The sequence below is a fragment of the Trematomus bernacchii genome, unplaced genomic scaffold (genome assembly GCF_902827165.1).
Source record: "Trematomus bernacchii unplaced genomic scaffold, fTreBer1.1, whole genome shotgun sequence".
In the NCBI taxonomy this organism is placed as follows: domain Eukaryota; kingdom Metazoa; phylum Chordata; class Actinopteri; order Perciformes; family Nototheniidae; genus Trematomus; species Trematomus bernacchii.
The window spans coordinates 9,408,034-9,421,341 of NW_022987851.1; the positions used below are offsets into that span (position 1 = coordinate 9,408,034).

The window sequence follows — 13,308 nt, forward strand, 5'->3', positions numbered from 1 at the left end:
GGTAGCCTATATCAATCAAGAGAAACACTTACATATTTCTTCCAACACCCCACAGTCATAATCAAACTATTTAACGAAGGTGAGAAGTTAAAGAGACAACATTTATTTCAACATGATGACTGACATGATGTATCTTTACACATAATTAATTTTAACACATGACTGAACTATTGCTACAACATTCTACAACATGACACAATTCAAATAGCAACAATAAGGATATTTTATTACATCATGTTAATATTTATCATTTAAACTTGTGTTTTGATTGCACTGTAGATTTTTTCTATGACAATCCATCTAACTTATGCACAGGAATCTTGCAGCCTAATAGTATTATACAATGGTTTTATGGAGGGTCGACAGGATCCTAACATTGCCCCTATCTCTTCCTTATTGATAGAAACATTATTTGGAAAAATGTCCATCATAATGAACAATTGGTCCTTTCACAAAGTGCTGCCAATGCAACTGTGCTGTATGGCATGCTTCCAGGTGAAAATGCATTTCATACTGCCAGCCTTAGGATAATTGAGTTGTCATAACAAGGAGATTTACACCACAGTTGCCTTGTAAAGCATCTTATCATTATATGAACTGTTGAGAAATGGGTGGTGCAAAACCTCTTCATCTCATGCCGCAGCTTTCTGTTTGTTGTGTTTGGCAAACCACTCATCACTTTTATCTTCGGCCATAGCCTGAAAAAAAACAAGTTTAAAAGTTGAAATAAAACAGACATAGTGAATATCAAACACATGGTGCATATTAAATCATATTAAAGAGAGTTTAATACTTGAGTAACACCAACCTTATCAAGCAATTCATTTCCTTTGGGGTCCACCATAGACAGTTGGCTAAAAGCTTCATCACCCACAAAGCAAATCTCATGACCATCCTAAAACAAAAATTGTCCAGTTAAGTTCTTTTCATTTATAACAGAGTCTAATTTCACTTTAATTCCAGCGCTAGATTTTTAATGCACTTACTGGGTCGGCCAAAATGACCACTTCTACTGTGGCCTTTCCAGGAGTGTCTAGGCTGACTAAGGGAGTGAGAATCTTCTGATTTTCCTTTTTCATCAATGCTTCAAGGCCAGGCAGCTGTGGAATGTAATAACAATGATTTATGATCAAATATATGATTGTTTTTAATGTTATTAACAGCCAAGAATGTATCCATTAAATCATATTTTACTTGTTCACGTGGGCATGAAAATGCTATCCTTCCAAAAGCAGTTCCATGATCCACTGCCCCACTGTTATCATGAAGCTCCAGTTTACACTGCATCAAGATACAAAATAAAAAGTCTGAGTAAAATAAATGTTCTAATTTATAAACTCAAAAAACATTTATTAAATACTTGACTCACTTGACTGTCTGAAAATCCCATCAGCACAGTTTTCTTTTCCTCATTATTTTCCAGAACTTTCATTCCCAAGAGCTTAGTCCAGTAGTGGGTCGATTTCTGGAGGTCTGATACTCCAAGACAAACCTTCTGCACGGGGTCTTAGAACAAATGTGCCTGCTGCTAAGTACTGCATGAAGGACTTAGTTTTTAATATGGGTCGTTTGCATAGAAATCCCATTAGGAAATAATGACAGTGAAAAATGACATATTATAACATACTATAGACTACTAGAGGCTTCAATACAAAGCAATTATTTATCTGTATTTCAATATTTTTTTTTTAAGTATTTGCACCTGCAGATAATTATTATTTTTTCATTCAATGTTATTGTTTATTAATTAATCAATTAATTATTTACTCAATAAAATACAACATATATTTGGATTAGTTTAATTAGTTTTACCAGTAAAATAAAAAGGAATGAGTTTTGCTATAAATAAATGTATAATGCTTTGCATTTGTGAAGCTGTGACACAAATGCAAAGTTGGACTGTTTTAAACACTCGATAAACTGCAGGGACGACTCCTTGTCATCATGCAGACATGTGACACTCACCACTAGAAGGCTGCTCTTTGTCCACAAGGTAGAATGGATACCCTCCGGGGGCCTGGGTCAGATACAGAGCCTCTCCCACCTCAGTGAGAGGCCATCCCAGGCGTTTAGCATTGCTTACAGCCTGGCTCGACTGCAAAGTGAGTCCCTGAAGTAAACACATTATGTGTCAATATCCTTTTAGAAGACTGTACCCAGTAAAACACGACATGGTGCTGTAAGTTTGGAAGATGAACTCTCACCCACCAGGAAGTCATTGCCAAGTTGATACTCTCCCACCCCATAATTGTATGTCAGTTCAGCAACAAAATGGTCATCTTCTGGACCAAAGCCCACCATTGTCTTGCTCCATTTGCCATCGTAGGGACTGTATAGACACAGGGGGAGAGGAGACGTCGGTATAAGGACAATAACAGCTCTATACGTCTGTGTTATACAGCTTTGTAAGTTCAAAGTTCAAAGGTGTCATATCTACCCATTACACGTTGCTTTGCAGCCTTCCTCAAACTCTTCATGACGTAACATCTGAAATGGAATAATAAGTATGAGAACACGTTTATTAAAAAGACTCTGGTTGCACCAAATATGCTCTATAAGTGGTTTTATATACACTTCATATGTATATAATGGAGTCTAGCTGGGGTTCACTCATGTGACAGAAGAGGAATTAGCTAGCTACACACGTTGTACAACACAAAAGTTCATCAATGGCTTCTGGCTATAAAATAAACCTCAGAAAGAGTACCTTCATGCCCAGAACATCTCGATAAAACGTGGCAGTTTTGGCCCTGTCACCAACTTTGAAAACAAAATGCAGCGCTCGTCTCAAAGCCATGTTTAGTGACAGGAGGATGTCTGTAGTGCCGATCGAGATTCAGTGAACGATTACTCATCCTTGATGATCGATTATTCTGACATCGATGAGCGAAAAGTAAATATAAGTGAGAAAACAGCATTAAAGTCTTTAGACATCTATGTTTAATACTTTTGTTAATCATATAATAATTATTGTATCAATAATATAATTTGTATTTAATACAAATAATAGATATACAATACGTTTGTCCCCACCCCATAATTACCCAAACTCATTCATATGCTGAACAACAACAACTTTGACACTCCAAAATAGGAAATTAAAATATAAGAATACAAGATACAACATTCAAAAAAATTGAAAGTGTGTGTTAGCTACACAGGGTATCTTTTAACTCGAATTGAGGCACTAGAGATGAAGATTACATGTAGTATTGCCTTCACTCAGAGAGGCGATAGGCGGCAGAGCTTGTGTTAGTGCGACGTTCTGTGAAACAAGAGAAGAAGACACGAGGCAAACATGGCTGCCTACATAAGAAGCATGATAAGTCTTGTTTCCATTGAGCGAAACGTTTTTCTACACTCAAGGGGAAGTGGTGTTATTGTGGAAACCAAGCGGTATGCACGTGGACTGAGGAGGAAACCAGTCCGAGTGTTGTTCCCTGAAAACGAGGCGGATAAAGTCGTCAAGCCTCGGCCTCAGCCAGCGGGACGAGACGTCCACAGGGAGAAGGGGCAAAAAGTCAAAGCTGCAATAAAGCATCCTGAAGAAGAATTTGTTAAAGCGAGGAGTAATGTGCAGGCGACTACAAAACATGCCCATGTTACAGGTACAAAGGATCAAATTGATGGACTGCCCTTCGAGAGGGCTTTCGCTGGAGATAAAAGACTGGGGTAAGTTTTACAATAATGAAGTATTCAGATATTTTACATTACTGAAATTAGCAATATTTACTGTGTAAAAAACCCCTCTGTTGAGGTCCATCATTTAAAATCTAACTCAAGTAAAAATATAAATTAAAGTAAAAGTACTTGGGCCTATTTGCAAGACTGTTTTTTAGATATTGTTTTATCTAATATCAGAATTATATTATGTTACTAGACTATACGTAGGCCTATAGATATTGTGTATTTTGCTTAAAATAGAGTAACTTACTTTCCACCACTGCAATTAACAATACTGGCATTAAAGCTAAAGGTTCTTTTTGTTTAATCATATTACTTTATCTTCTTTTTCAGTCTCAGATTAAGGTGTAACATAAGTCCGTTTTGAAGTGCTCTATTTTTCCCCCAAATTGTATGAATGTTGACAATAACTCATATTCACACTGCCTGTGATTGATCCTTGTCTCTCCATCTCCCCTTGAACCTCCTTCAGGAAGTTAGTTAGCATCACTCGTTCCAGGACGTTTCGGGAGCACCAAGGTAAAATCCTCCTGGAAGGCAGGCGTCTGATCTGTGACGCCCTGAATGCTGGAGCTAACCCACATATGGTGTTCTTCAGTACCGCAGACCGTCTCCGAGAGCTTCCCTTAGACAAGCTGAAAAGGGCCACGTTGGTCAAGGTCAAATTTGAGGACATCAAGATATGGTCTGACGTTGTGGCCCCACAAGGGGTTATTGGTGAGTGTCACATATTAACCCTCTGAGACCCACATAGGACATTTCCGTTTTTGTATATTTTTGTGTTTTGCCTTATAAATTGTAATTTCTTTACAGTATAATCAAGTTCTACACATCCCAGAAATCAGCACAACCTCAGCTAATGATATATGTCACTCATTAGAGACTTGTATACACTATAATAGGGGAAAGACAAGCGTCTTTGGGTTTAGAAAAGTGCTATAAAATAAAATGTATTATATTTGCCCATAAATAGAAAAAAGAAAAAAAACGGAGCTTGAATTTTTTACTTCTTTCATTAAAAAGAACTGCTAACCATAACATTGAAAGAAACATTCAAAACAGAAAATTGCACACATTTATTATCATTGTATCAGAACTGATTAGAAGATTCTAACTTATTCTGTTCATTAGTTATGCCCATTCTTTTGTTTTTTTTAGCGAGGAATTGTCATTTTTGGTCCTGCCAATTTTGAAGACTACACATGATATATATCCTGTTAGTTCCTGTCCACAATCACACATGGCATGCTGAGCAGATTCGTCTGAATTCTCATCAACATCGTCACCTTGAAAAATCAGCTCCAAAGCCTCAGCTGTAGTAAACTTCCTTGCCATACCTCAGTCTACTTTTAAGATACTAAAATAAGGTATTCCAACTTTTATTTTTTTTCGCGCGTGGAATTATACCGGCTCTCGTTTCAGTACACATAACAACGGAACTGACAGGCAACCCTCTGAATCAGACTCCGATTGGCTTTGACTGCATCCACTCAGAGTGTCCGATTCAGAAACATGACTCTTACACTCTTTACGTCACAAACAAAGATGGTGGATGAGAATAGATCTATAAAACGATAAGCAATGCGCCAAAATCAAGGTGAGACTATCCGCATCCTTTAAAACTCTACGCACATTCGTTTCACCGAAATAAGTAAACGCCTCTCAATGAAAAACTTAATAGAGTTGTTCATAGCCATTTCTGTATAGTTTAAGAGGAAACACACGGCATGTCTCTGGCTGAAACAGCTGAGAAGTTATGACGCTTTGAACACAACGTGATATTTGGGATCGTATGGGTCTCAGAGGGTTAAGACTTGTTTCATAATGAAGCATAGGTACAATGAGCCGTTTCTGACTTTTTTACTTTTTCTTCTGCAGCAATATTTGCTCGTCCAGACCCGTTACGGTTGAACTTTGGTAACAAAGGTGACTCGGTGCCATTTTCCTTGATATGCGACAACATCCGAGACCCTGGTAACCTTGGCACTATGTTGCGATGTGCTGCTGCTGCTGGCTGCCATGATGTCCTCCTCACCAAAGGTATTCTTATTAAGTAAACATTGATACAAGTGAACTACACCCTTTGATAATGGCTTTTCTTCTTAAGTTGTGTTTTTAAAGTCTGTTACATTTTTCCACCACCAGGTTGTGTTGATGCTTGGGAGCCTAAGGTTCTGCGTGCAGCAATGGGCGCCCATTTCCGCCTTCCCATCTACCAGAGTTTGAGCTGGGACGATATGGAGAAGCACCTCCCGAAATCTGTGACTGTGCATGTGGCTGACAGCAGCTGCGGCGCTGACAGAAGTGAAGAAATAAAGGATTTACAAGTTAACGTGTCCCACAAGACGCTCAAAGCAGGAGACTATGGATGGGTCAGCACGAGGTCTAACCGCAACAACGTGCGCTATGAGGAATCCGATTCTGACGCGGACTCAGATTGTGAGGAGGGGGCACAATCACTTCCCACAGTGGACTCAAAGCTGTACCATGAGAGCTGGGCTCAGAGTCCCACTGCTCTTGTGATAGGCGGAGAGACACATGGTCTGAGTGTAGACGCATTACAGCTGGCTGAGAAAACTTCCGGTCACAGGCTCTTTATTCCTGTCGCTCCGGATATGGACAGCTTGAATTCAGCCATGGCTGCCAGTATCCTTTTGTTTGAAGGCAGGAAACAGCTGTTAAAACTCACCTAGGCACTTGGAAGGAACCGACATCTAAAGCCCAGCAGCAGTTTTCATGACCGCTCTAAATATGAGTGTGTTACATCTTGTGTCAATTTGTCCTTGTTACTACAGACTGAGTTCAATTATCTAATTTTACATCTTGTCCTGCTAATAAAAAACTGAATTTTGTATGAAACGAATATCTGTGAATATTATGTGTAATGAGTTTCTTTGTCACATTTATTTTAGTTTACTGTGATAATTGCTCACGTTATTTTTGACTCCGGGATTTATTTTTCCAATATATAATGAACTGCAAATTCTCATCTTGATAATTTTGCATGTAAAATGAAAGAAAGTTGAAATTCTCATTAGAATTTCTCATAACCCTAAAATATGTGCAGTATACTACTATAGACAAGAAAACCCATGTTTAATTTACAATAAGAAACATTTTTTGGGCTAAAATAAAGATTGGCATTAGAAAAAGTTATTGACTCTCCTGGTCTTCCCAAAAAAAAGTCAACTAGTACCCCACCCTTTTCTTTCACCTCCGACCCTTATATTTTCAATATAGTTCCTAAATGCCTTAAATAGATAGAAGCACTTGACGAATATATAACCTAGATTTAGAAAGTAAAAGACAGTCTTATCTTTTATATCTGCTGCCACATTGTCTATGCAAATATGCAGAACACTACACTTTTATCCCAGGTCTGCACATTAACAAATGATCTGCATACTGTCTGCCATAATAAATAGAACATTTGCATTGAGCCCAAACATCTTATTGAAATACTTCTGACAAGAAATGGTGATTCATTGTAATATATGCATTTTAAATATCCAAGAGCTAACTTTATTGATGGAAGTTAAAAGGAGCAGAACTTTGTGCTTGCCAGTGACATTTTAATGTGTGAGAAGTCATGACTGAAGTAAAAGAATACAGGGATTTATATATTCAACATTTTTCAAATGCCATTTCTGTGCCTTCAGAAATAACCTGGCCTTTTCATCAGGGGATATTCACAGAAAATCCTCATGACTTTGAGATGAGAGCCACCATTAACAACTGGCAAGAGAGGACTTTCGCTCACAGCACACACAAGACACAGGGGTTTAAACACTTCAGTCATTGGTCTGTTACAAGCAAGTAGAATGTGATCATTACTGTATGTGCACCTGTTTTTTTAGTTTAAATAGGCTACATCCAACTGAGGTTCAGCACATTTGCACTACTAGTGAATTACGACTGTAAAAATGCATTTTATTCTTTCTCAACATCATTCAGAAACCTAAAGCAACAAGGATCTCGCAGACAAAACAGAAAGCACACAATCAGCTGAATAAGTAGGTCCACTGGGTAATTCTCTGGTTTTGTCTAGAGTTCAGAAATGCTATTGGGTGAAAAAAATGAAAAAATATGTGTTCTTCGGCCAGAAAAAACAACAACAGAATCTCCATTTTTATTATTGTAGGGACTATCATCAATGCAAGGCACCACAGGAGAAAGAGGACTCCATGAAAAGAGGAACATGTCTAAAAAAAAAAGTTGTTAAAATGTCAGTAAAAATTGAGACATCTCTAACAGTCTGACAAAGTCAGGGGGGAAGTGGGAGAGATAGTGGGGGGGTGAGGGGGAGTAGCAACAGGTCAGGGTTCGATAATGGAGTGAGTCCCATATAGTAGGTCCGATTTACACTTAGTCTTCTTCTTTAGATGGGCTCTGGTTTGAGCTTTTCAGCCAGGAAGTCGTTGACAAACTGCTCCACTTCGGCCGGCGTGATCTCCTCCACGTCGCGAACATACTTGGCCCGGGCCGACATATCCAGGATAGTGAGCAGAGGGGCTGCTTCTGGGAGGTTGGTGTAGTCCCGCAGGGAGTCACTCATGTCATCCTGTGGTGAAAGAGGAAAAAACTGATTAGGTGTGTGAGCACATGATGTTACAGTAGAACATTCATCACATGCATCTTTGGATTACTGGGAACAGGCCTTAACTAAAGCTTCTGTTTTAGGAAACTGAAATTATCTTGTTGGAAAGTCAAAAGTAGGGATGTCTGCCATTTTTCTCTGACAATACCCTGGCAAAAGTTAAGTCTACTTTAAATATGGTAAAGCGGTTCAAAAAAATGTTTCAACACAAAATAGCTCAGCTCTGAAAATATAACTTTTTTCCCCACAGCTTTCCTCATAGAGTTGTTTAAAAAACTCAGTATTATCTTCTATGGCTTGCTCAAAATGTTTAAGATGGTTTGCAAATACGATTGGAGACCCAACACAGGAGTAATCTAAAGGTGATTGGAAAATGATAAGGATAGCTGGATTCTAGTGCTGAGAAGGTCATAAAAAAAGGAAACGTGTGTGCAGGAATTCAACCTTTTTCTTTTCTATGATATAATTTTCTTGCACACCAATCAACTAGGTGCCAAGGAGATGTTTTTTTTTAAAACAAATTAAGCTGGGAACCACTGGTTTAGACTGCCATCTTCATCTACAGCATGAACAAACTACAGTGTGTTGGTGACTGGTTGCAGTATAAGTGGGGTTGGGCTTCTATATTTGCCCTCATCTCATAATCCTTTCACGCTCACATTGCATTTTAATGACTTTGACAAACAAGCAAGTCAAACACTGGATAGGATCTTTGAGAGGAGAAACATTCCTCCACTGCTCGTCATTCCAGACTTGCCTTTGTCTGAGGAAACTAGGACAGCACCCATTGCTCAAACAATGCCAAGTAAAAATTACCCCGTAAAATTCAAAAGTGCCGCACACAATGTTTATTAATGCCCTCTTCTTGAAAGAGAAAATGAAACTCTCTCTCGTCTTCCTGCAGGGAGCCAGCCCTGAGGGGCCACAGTGTTGGTGCTTAGTCACACATCCTGCTGTTTGGGAAGACAGGAAGGAACCAGGTGGGGGTCCAACAACATCTGTCAGTTTTCAAAAGCTCACTCAGGTCAGATATAAATCTCATCACAGCGTTTGAATGGCACATGTGGGCAGGACAGGGAGCGGTGCATAGTTGTGAAGGAATATGTTACAAAAATATTGCTGCTGGGTTTTGAGGAGATTCCACTTTTATTTCTTTGCAGTTATTTTGAAAGGGCTTTACTCATGTTCTGCCTGAGGCTTGACGTCACCTTTCACACTTTAACAAATCAGGATTGCAACCCCTGTTGCCAGAGTTAACATAATGAATAACCAGAAGGCAGCCAGGGACTTTCACACAAGCTTGAAAGGGCCATTAATTATGGAACTGAATATGAAATCACACACTTATGTAAGTCAGCTCTAGTTTCAGTTGGGTGTGCTTCTGGAATTCCTACCTTGAAAGAGTTATATTATTCCTGTAAAATGTTCTTTAACTCAAAAGGATTTCTTGTGTTATGTTTTGAAGGGTCACACAGTTCCCTTGTTAGAAGTGCAAACTATCATTCTCCTTAACTCATGACAGCATGACCTGATTTCCCCTCAGCTTAGCTGGCTGGCTCAGAGGGAGACTCACACAAGATTAAAGTTTCATCAGTTTCATATGGAAAAGATTATGTTGAAAATTCAGAACTAACAGGAAAGGGCCAGAGGGTGGCACTGCAACAAAGAGTTGGACCTCTCTGATGTTAATACTGGTACTGATTTATGTGCCAATGTGAGTTTTGTCAAAACAAAGTCAAAGATGAAGCGACTTTGGATGGATTTCCTGCTACATAAAACGCTCAAGCATTCTCTGCTTTCAGGCCTCTTTGTTATGTCTTCCCTGTTATCAGAAAATCTGCAGCTATTCTCGCTCAATGGATCAAAAAACCCAATCATCCCTCAGACTTCTCCTTGAATAGCTCTGCTGAGCTGCTACCTAAAAAGGATAAGTATGCCAAGATGAAGTTTGTGACATCGTCTTCGCAAAACTGCTAACAGATGTAACAGATGAGTTGCAGTGTGGTATTTTGTCTTAGGCAGCTAACTTCCTCTGAATGGAACTGAAATCACCTTAGATTGTCCACTTGATTCTCACAGAGGTAAGCTGTCAACAAAGGGCAATATTGTTAAGATACTGGTTGATTTTCCTACTAAAAATACAGGCGTTGCATTGTCTGCTTTCTTGCAGGCCTACTAAGTGTAGATTATAGATCATCTGGGCACTCTGTGTAAAGAAGCCACAAACAGTGAAATTCCACAATCTGTCACTGTGGCCTTTCCAGGCTCGCCGATATGAGGAGATGTAATCTCTGAATTGGTCTTGGCCTTCCTAGGAAGTCATGCATCTTCTTTTGTGTGCCTTCTTTGCTTGTGTAAACTGCTTCTAGTGAGGGGCAGCCACACCAGAGGCCCCCCCGCCCTCTGAAGCTCAGCTCAGAACAAAAAAGACAAAAGGGCTTCTCTGCTGCAGCCCGGACTCACAGCTGTGATAAGGCTCAGCGTGTGTGTACGCTGTGGAACCTGCTGGGCCGTGTCAGGATTATTCCGATTATTGATGCACTGTGGCATTTCACAGGCGATGACTAGCTGATAAGGCCTGAACTGGTAATGATGAACAAAGCTCCCCACTGGCCTCTGAGCAGAGGCTGCGTCCTTCTCACAAAGTCCTAAGATAACGTAATTATTGGGAAATCTTTGGTTTTCCCAAGATCAATTGCTCATCAGTTTATGTTAGTAAAAGCAAAAACATCTTTGCCTGGTGGAATAAACTGGAGAATCACTTTAAAACTTCAGCTCAAGACAAAAACAAAATGATGAATGCACAAACAATTTATTTGACCCTACATGAAGGAAACAGCTGCAGTCCTCTTTATCTAAATACTATAACTCGTTTTTAAATATTTAGACTTTGTGGATAGTGGAATACAATGATTCATTGAGCTTTAGTGCTAACAGTCACACTTTTATGTTTTTGTCTTTTGAGCAAAGAAACAATTAAAACGTTCAATGTGTTTTTAATAAAGATTATTGAAAGTCTACATGACACTCTTGCAGCTCTGGGGAGCTTTATTTTAGTTAATTGCCAACGTCTGCTTTCATGCTCACAGTGACATGTTAACATGCTGACGTTTAGCAGGTGTAATGTATACCTTGTTCACCACCTTAGTTTAGCATGAGAGTAGGCTACCATTAGCTAAAAACTGGACACTCCTCTGTTCTTTGGTCTTAAAAATATTGAACAAATTCAACATTTGGCCTGACGATGGCGCTAGATCACACATTACTGTATCACCAACTCATGCTTGGGGGGGCAACACAAATCATTCTAAAATAATGAATAGGTGTTAAAAATGTTTACTCAGAATCCCAAATGCAATTCTTCACCGGTTATTTCCTTGATCATATGATCAATTGTTTGGTAGGATCCTATAACCAATCATCACATATCTTTTTTTGTTTGCCCAATAGTCAAAAACCCTAAAAATATTCTAATTGGAATACTTTAAGGCCAAGAAAAAAGGTGCACATTTTCTACCAAACGCTGGATTAAAGAAGGAATGGATCAATTAATTTGAAGAAAACTGTTGAAGATTAAATAATGATTTTGGTCAATATGAATCAAGCTCTTACCAATTTAAGCATATCAATTGATTAGATGAATCACCGCTGCATGCAGATTATATTCTTATGTGATTTGATAATACCACTAAAGTTAATTGTGTATGCCAATACTCAGCAGAAATGAGAGAACAAAAGATATTTTATTTTGCTTTAATAAAATCTGTATACTACTCTGTGTCATCTGTTTTTTTCAGAATGGTAAGAAGATCCGTGTCATTCTGCTCAGCCCAGTCTCCCCTTGAGAGACTGCCAACATACTGCTGTCTCATGGACACAGAAAACCCAGCAGCTGGCCTGGCAAGGAGCCTGTGACTACCAGGGCCAACCCGAGCCAAAGTGCAGCCGTCTGAGCCCAGAGCCTGGAAGCTACACTCACTGAACGCCTGAAACAGGAAGTGAAATCTGACTGTGAATCCAATCTGGAAGTGAAACCTGGTGATTTCAAAGCCAGTTGAGCAAGAGCCAGGAAATGATACCTGCACTGCATGAAGGTATACATATCTGGAAAAAAAGGCAAACTTAAGAATTCTAAATCCCTTCAAGCTCAAGTGCAACAATGTGACTTTGTGTTAGGTCAAATAAATATTGGCATACAGACAATGTCCTCGACACACTACCACGTCACCTCCCGTCTTTCTGTGAGCTTTTCTTGTTCAGTGTTCGTATGTCAGTGACATTTCAAGGCTGATGAGTGGCCTTCGACAGACACACAGGGTCAGACAGTTAGCACATGTGCAAGCCCCACGGCAGAGAAACCTGAGCCTGCTCTCGGCGTGTGACATGAGAAACCAGCGTCGTTCTCCCAGATCGCCGGGCAGAGAGGAACGGGAGGAAGGGGAGCTAGAGGGCAGAGAGCAGGGGAGCTGGGGAGAGGGAGCTAATCTGGTAATTCTGTCTGCTGCTGCTGCTGCTAACTCCACCAGCTCTGGAGAGGTCGAGACAGAACAACACAAGATAACCAGAGTTATGAAAACCTCAGGGATTGCCGCACAAGGGCGGACGTGGGGGAAAAACAAATAGATGGAAGGATTATTTGGACGGGTGTAGTGAAAGCTGGCTGCTGGCACGCTCTAGGTCTACCCGTCATGATAAAGGCACCAAGTTGAATTTTAGGTAATGGATAGGTGTGACTCTTGCCGTTTCAAGAGGCTCGAAGAGGGGCCTCTAATGCTTTCATTGCAACAATAACAAGGGGTTGGCTGCGGATCCAAACAAGGGACATACAATAAGTGATAAGAACTGGATGGATGAATTGGATGGGCCAAATAATGGCTGACTTTAGCATATTACAGAAATATTGTAATTGGTGTACTACATATATATTTTTCAACTGTGTGGAGTCCCGATCAGTACATATCTTGCTTACAAATAACAAAAGTTAATGTGGCTAAATGTTATATTTTAGTATCATCAATGAATCCTAC

The 13,308-nt window shown here is 39.6% G+C and overlaps 3 protein-coding genes across 3 annotated transcripts in view; 1 reads left to right on the plus strand and 2 right to left on the minus strand.

Moving 5' to 3' along the window:
- Positions 1-82: 82 nt before the first annotated feature.
- Positions 83-2,848, minus strand: glod4 (glyoxalase domain containing 4). Its single transcript, XM_034113386.1, has 9 exons — positions 2,708-2,848; positions 2,438-2,487; positions 2,209-2,329; positions 1,966-2,110; positions 1,370-1,506; positions 1,195-1,281; positions 987-1,100; positions 809-895; positions 83-698 (listed from the first exon to the last, which is right to left on the minus strand). The coding sequence occupies exons 1-9, from the start codon at positions 2,795-2,797 to the stop codon at positions 633-635; spliced, it is 897 nt and encodes a 298-aa protein (XP_033969277.1). The 5' UTR covers positions 2,798-2,848; the 3' UTR covers positions 83-632.
- A 398-nt stretch (positions 2,849-3,246) lies between these two features.
- Positions 3,247-6,596, plus strand: mrm3a (mitochondrial rRNA methyltransferase 3a). The gene is made up of 4 exons (XM_034113388.1): positions 3,247-3,672; positions 4,157-4,401; positions 5,563-5,724; positions 5,830-6,596. The coding sequence occupies exons 1-4, from the start codon at positions 3,299-3,301 to the stop codon at positions 6,375-6,377; spliced, it is 1,329 nt and encodes a 442-aa protein (XP_033969279.1). The 5' UTR covers positions 3,247-3,298; the 3' UTR covers positions 6,378-6,596.
- A 583-nt stretch (positions 6,597-7,179) lies between these two features.
- The window catches only part of nxn (nucleoredoxin), a 49,133-nt gene continuing 43,004 nt past the window's right edge, over positions 7,180-13,308 (minus strand). Inside the window, exon 8 of the mRNA XM_034113389.1 lies at positions 7,180-8,245. Within this exon, the coding sequence (XP_033969280.1) occupies positions 8,063-8,245 (183 nt within the window). The 3' untranslated portion in view covers positions 7,180-8,062. The remainder of the gene's footprint in view (positions 8,246-13,308) is intronic.

Excerpts from the sequence above, each read along its gene's own strand:
- glod4 (XM_034113386.1), bottom strand. The coding sequence starts at position 2,797 with ATGGCTTTGAGACGAGCGCTGCATTTTGTTTTCAAAGTTGGTGACAGG. Across the intron at positions 2,488-2,707 it reads GAGATGTTCTGGGCATGAAG|ATGTTACGTCATGAAGAGTT; the intron begins GTACTCTTTCTG and ends ATTCCATTTCAG. Across the intron at positions 1,282-1,369 it reads TGGGATTTTCAGACAGTCAA|TGTAAACTGGAGCTTCATGA; the intron begins GTGAGTCAAGTA and ends ATCTTGATGCAG.
- mrm3a (XM_034113388.1), top strand. The coding sequence starts at position 3,299 with ATGGCTGCCTACATAAGAAGCATGATAAGTCTTGTTTCCATTGAGCGA. Across the intron at positions 3,673-4,156 it reads GCTGGAGATAAAAGACTGGG|GAAGTTAGTTAGCATCACTC; the intron begins GTAAGTTTTACA and ends AACCTCCTTCAG. Across the intron at positions 4,402-5,562 it reads GGCCCCACAAGGGGTTATTG|CAATATTTGCTCGTCCAGAC; the intron begins GTGAGTGTCACA and ends TTTCTTCTGCAG.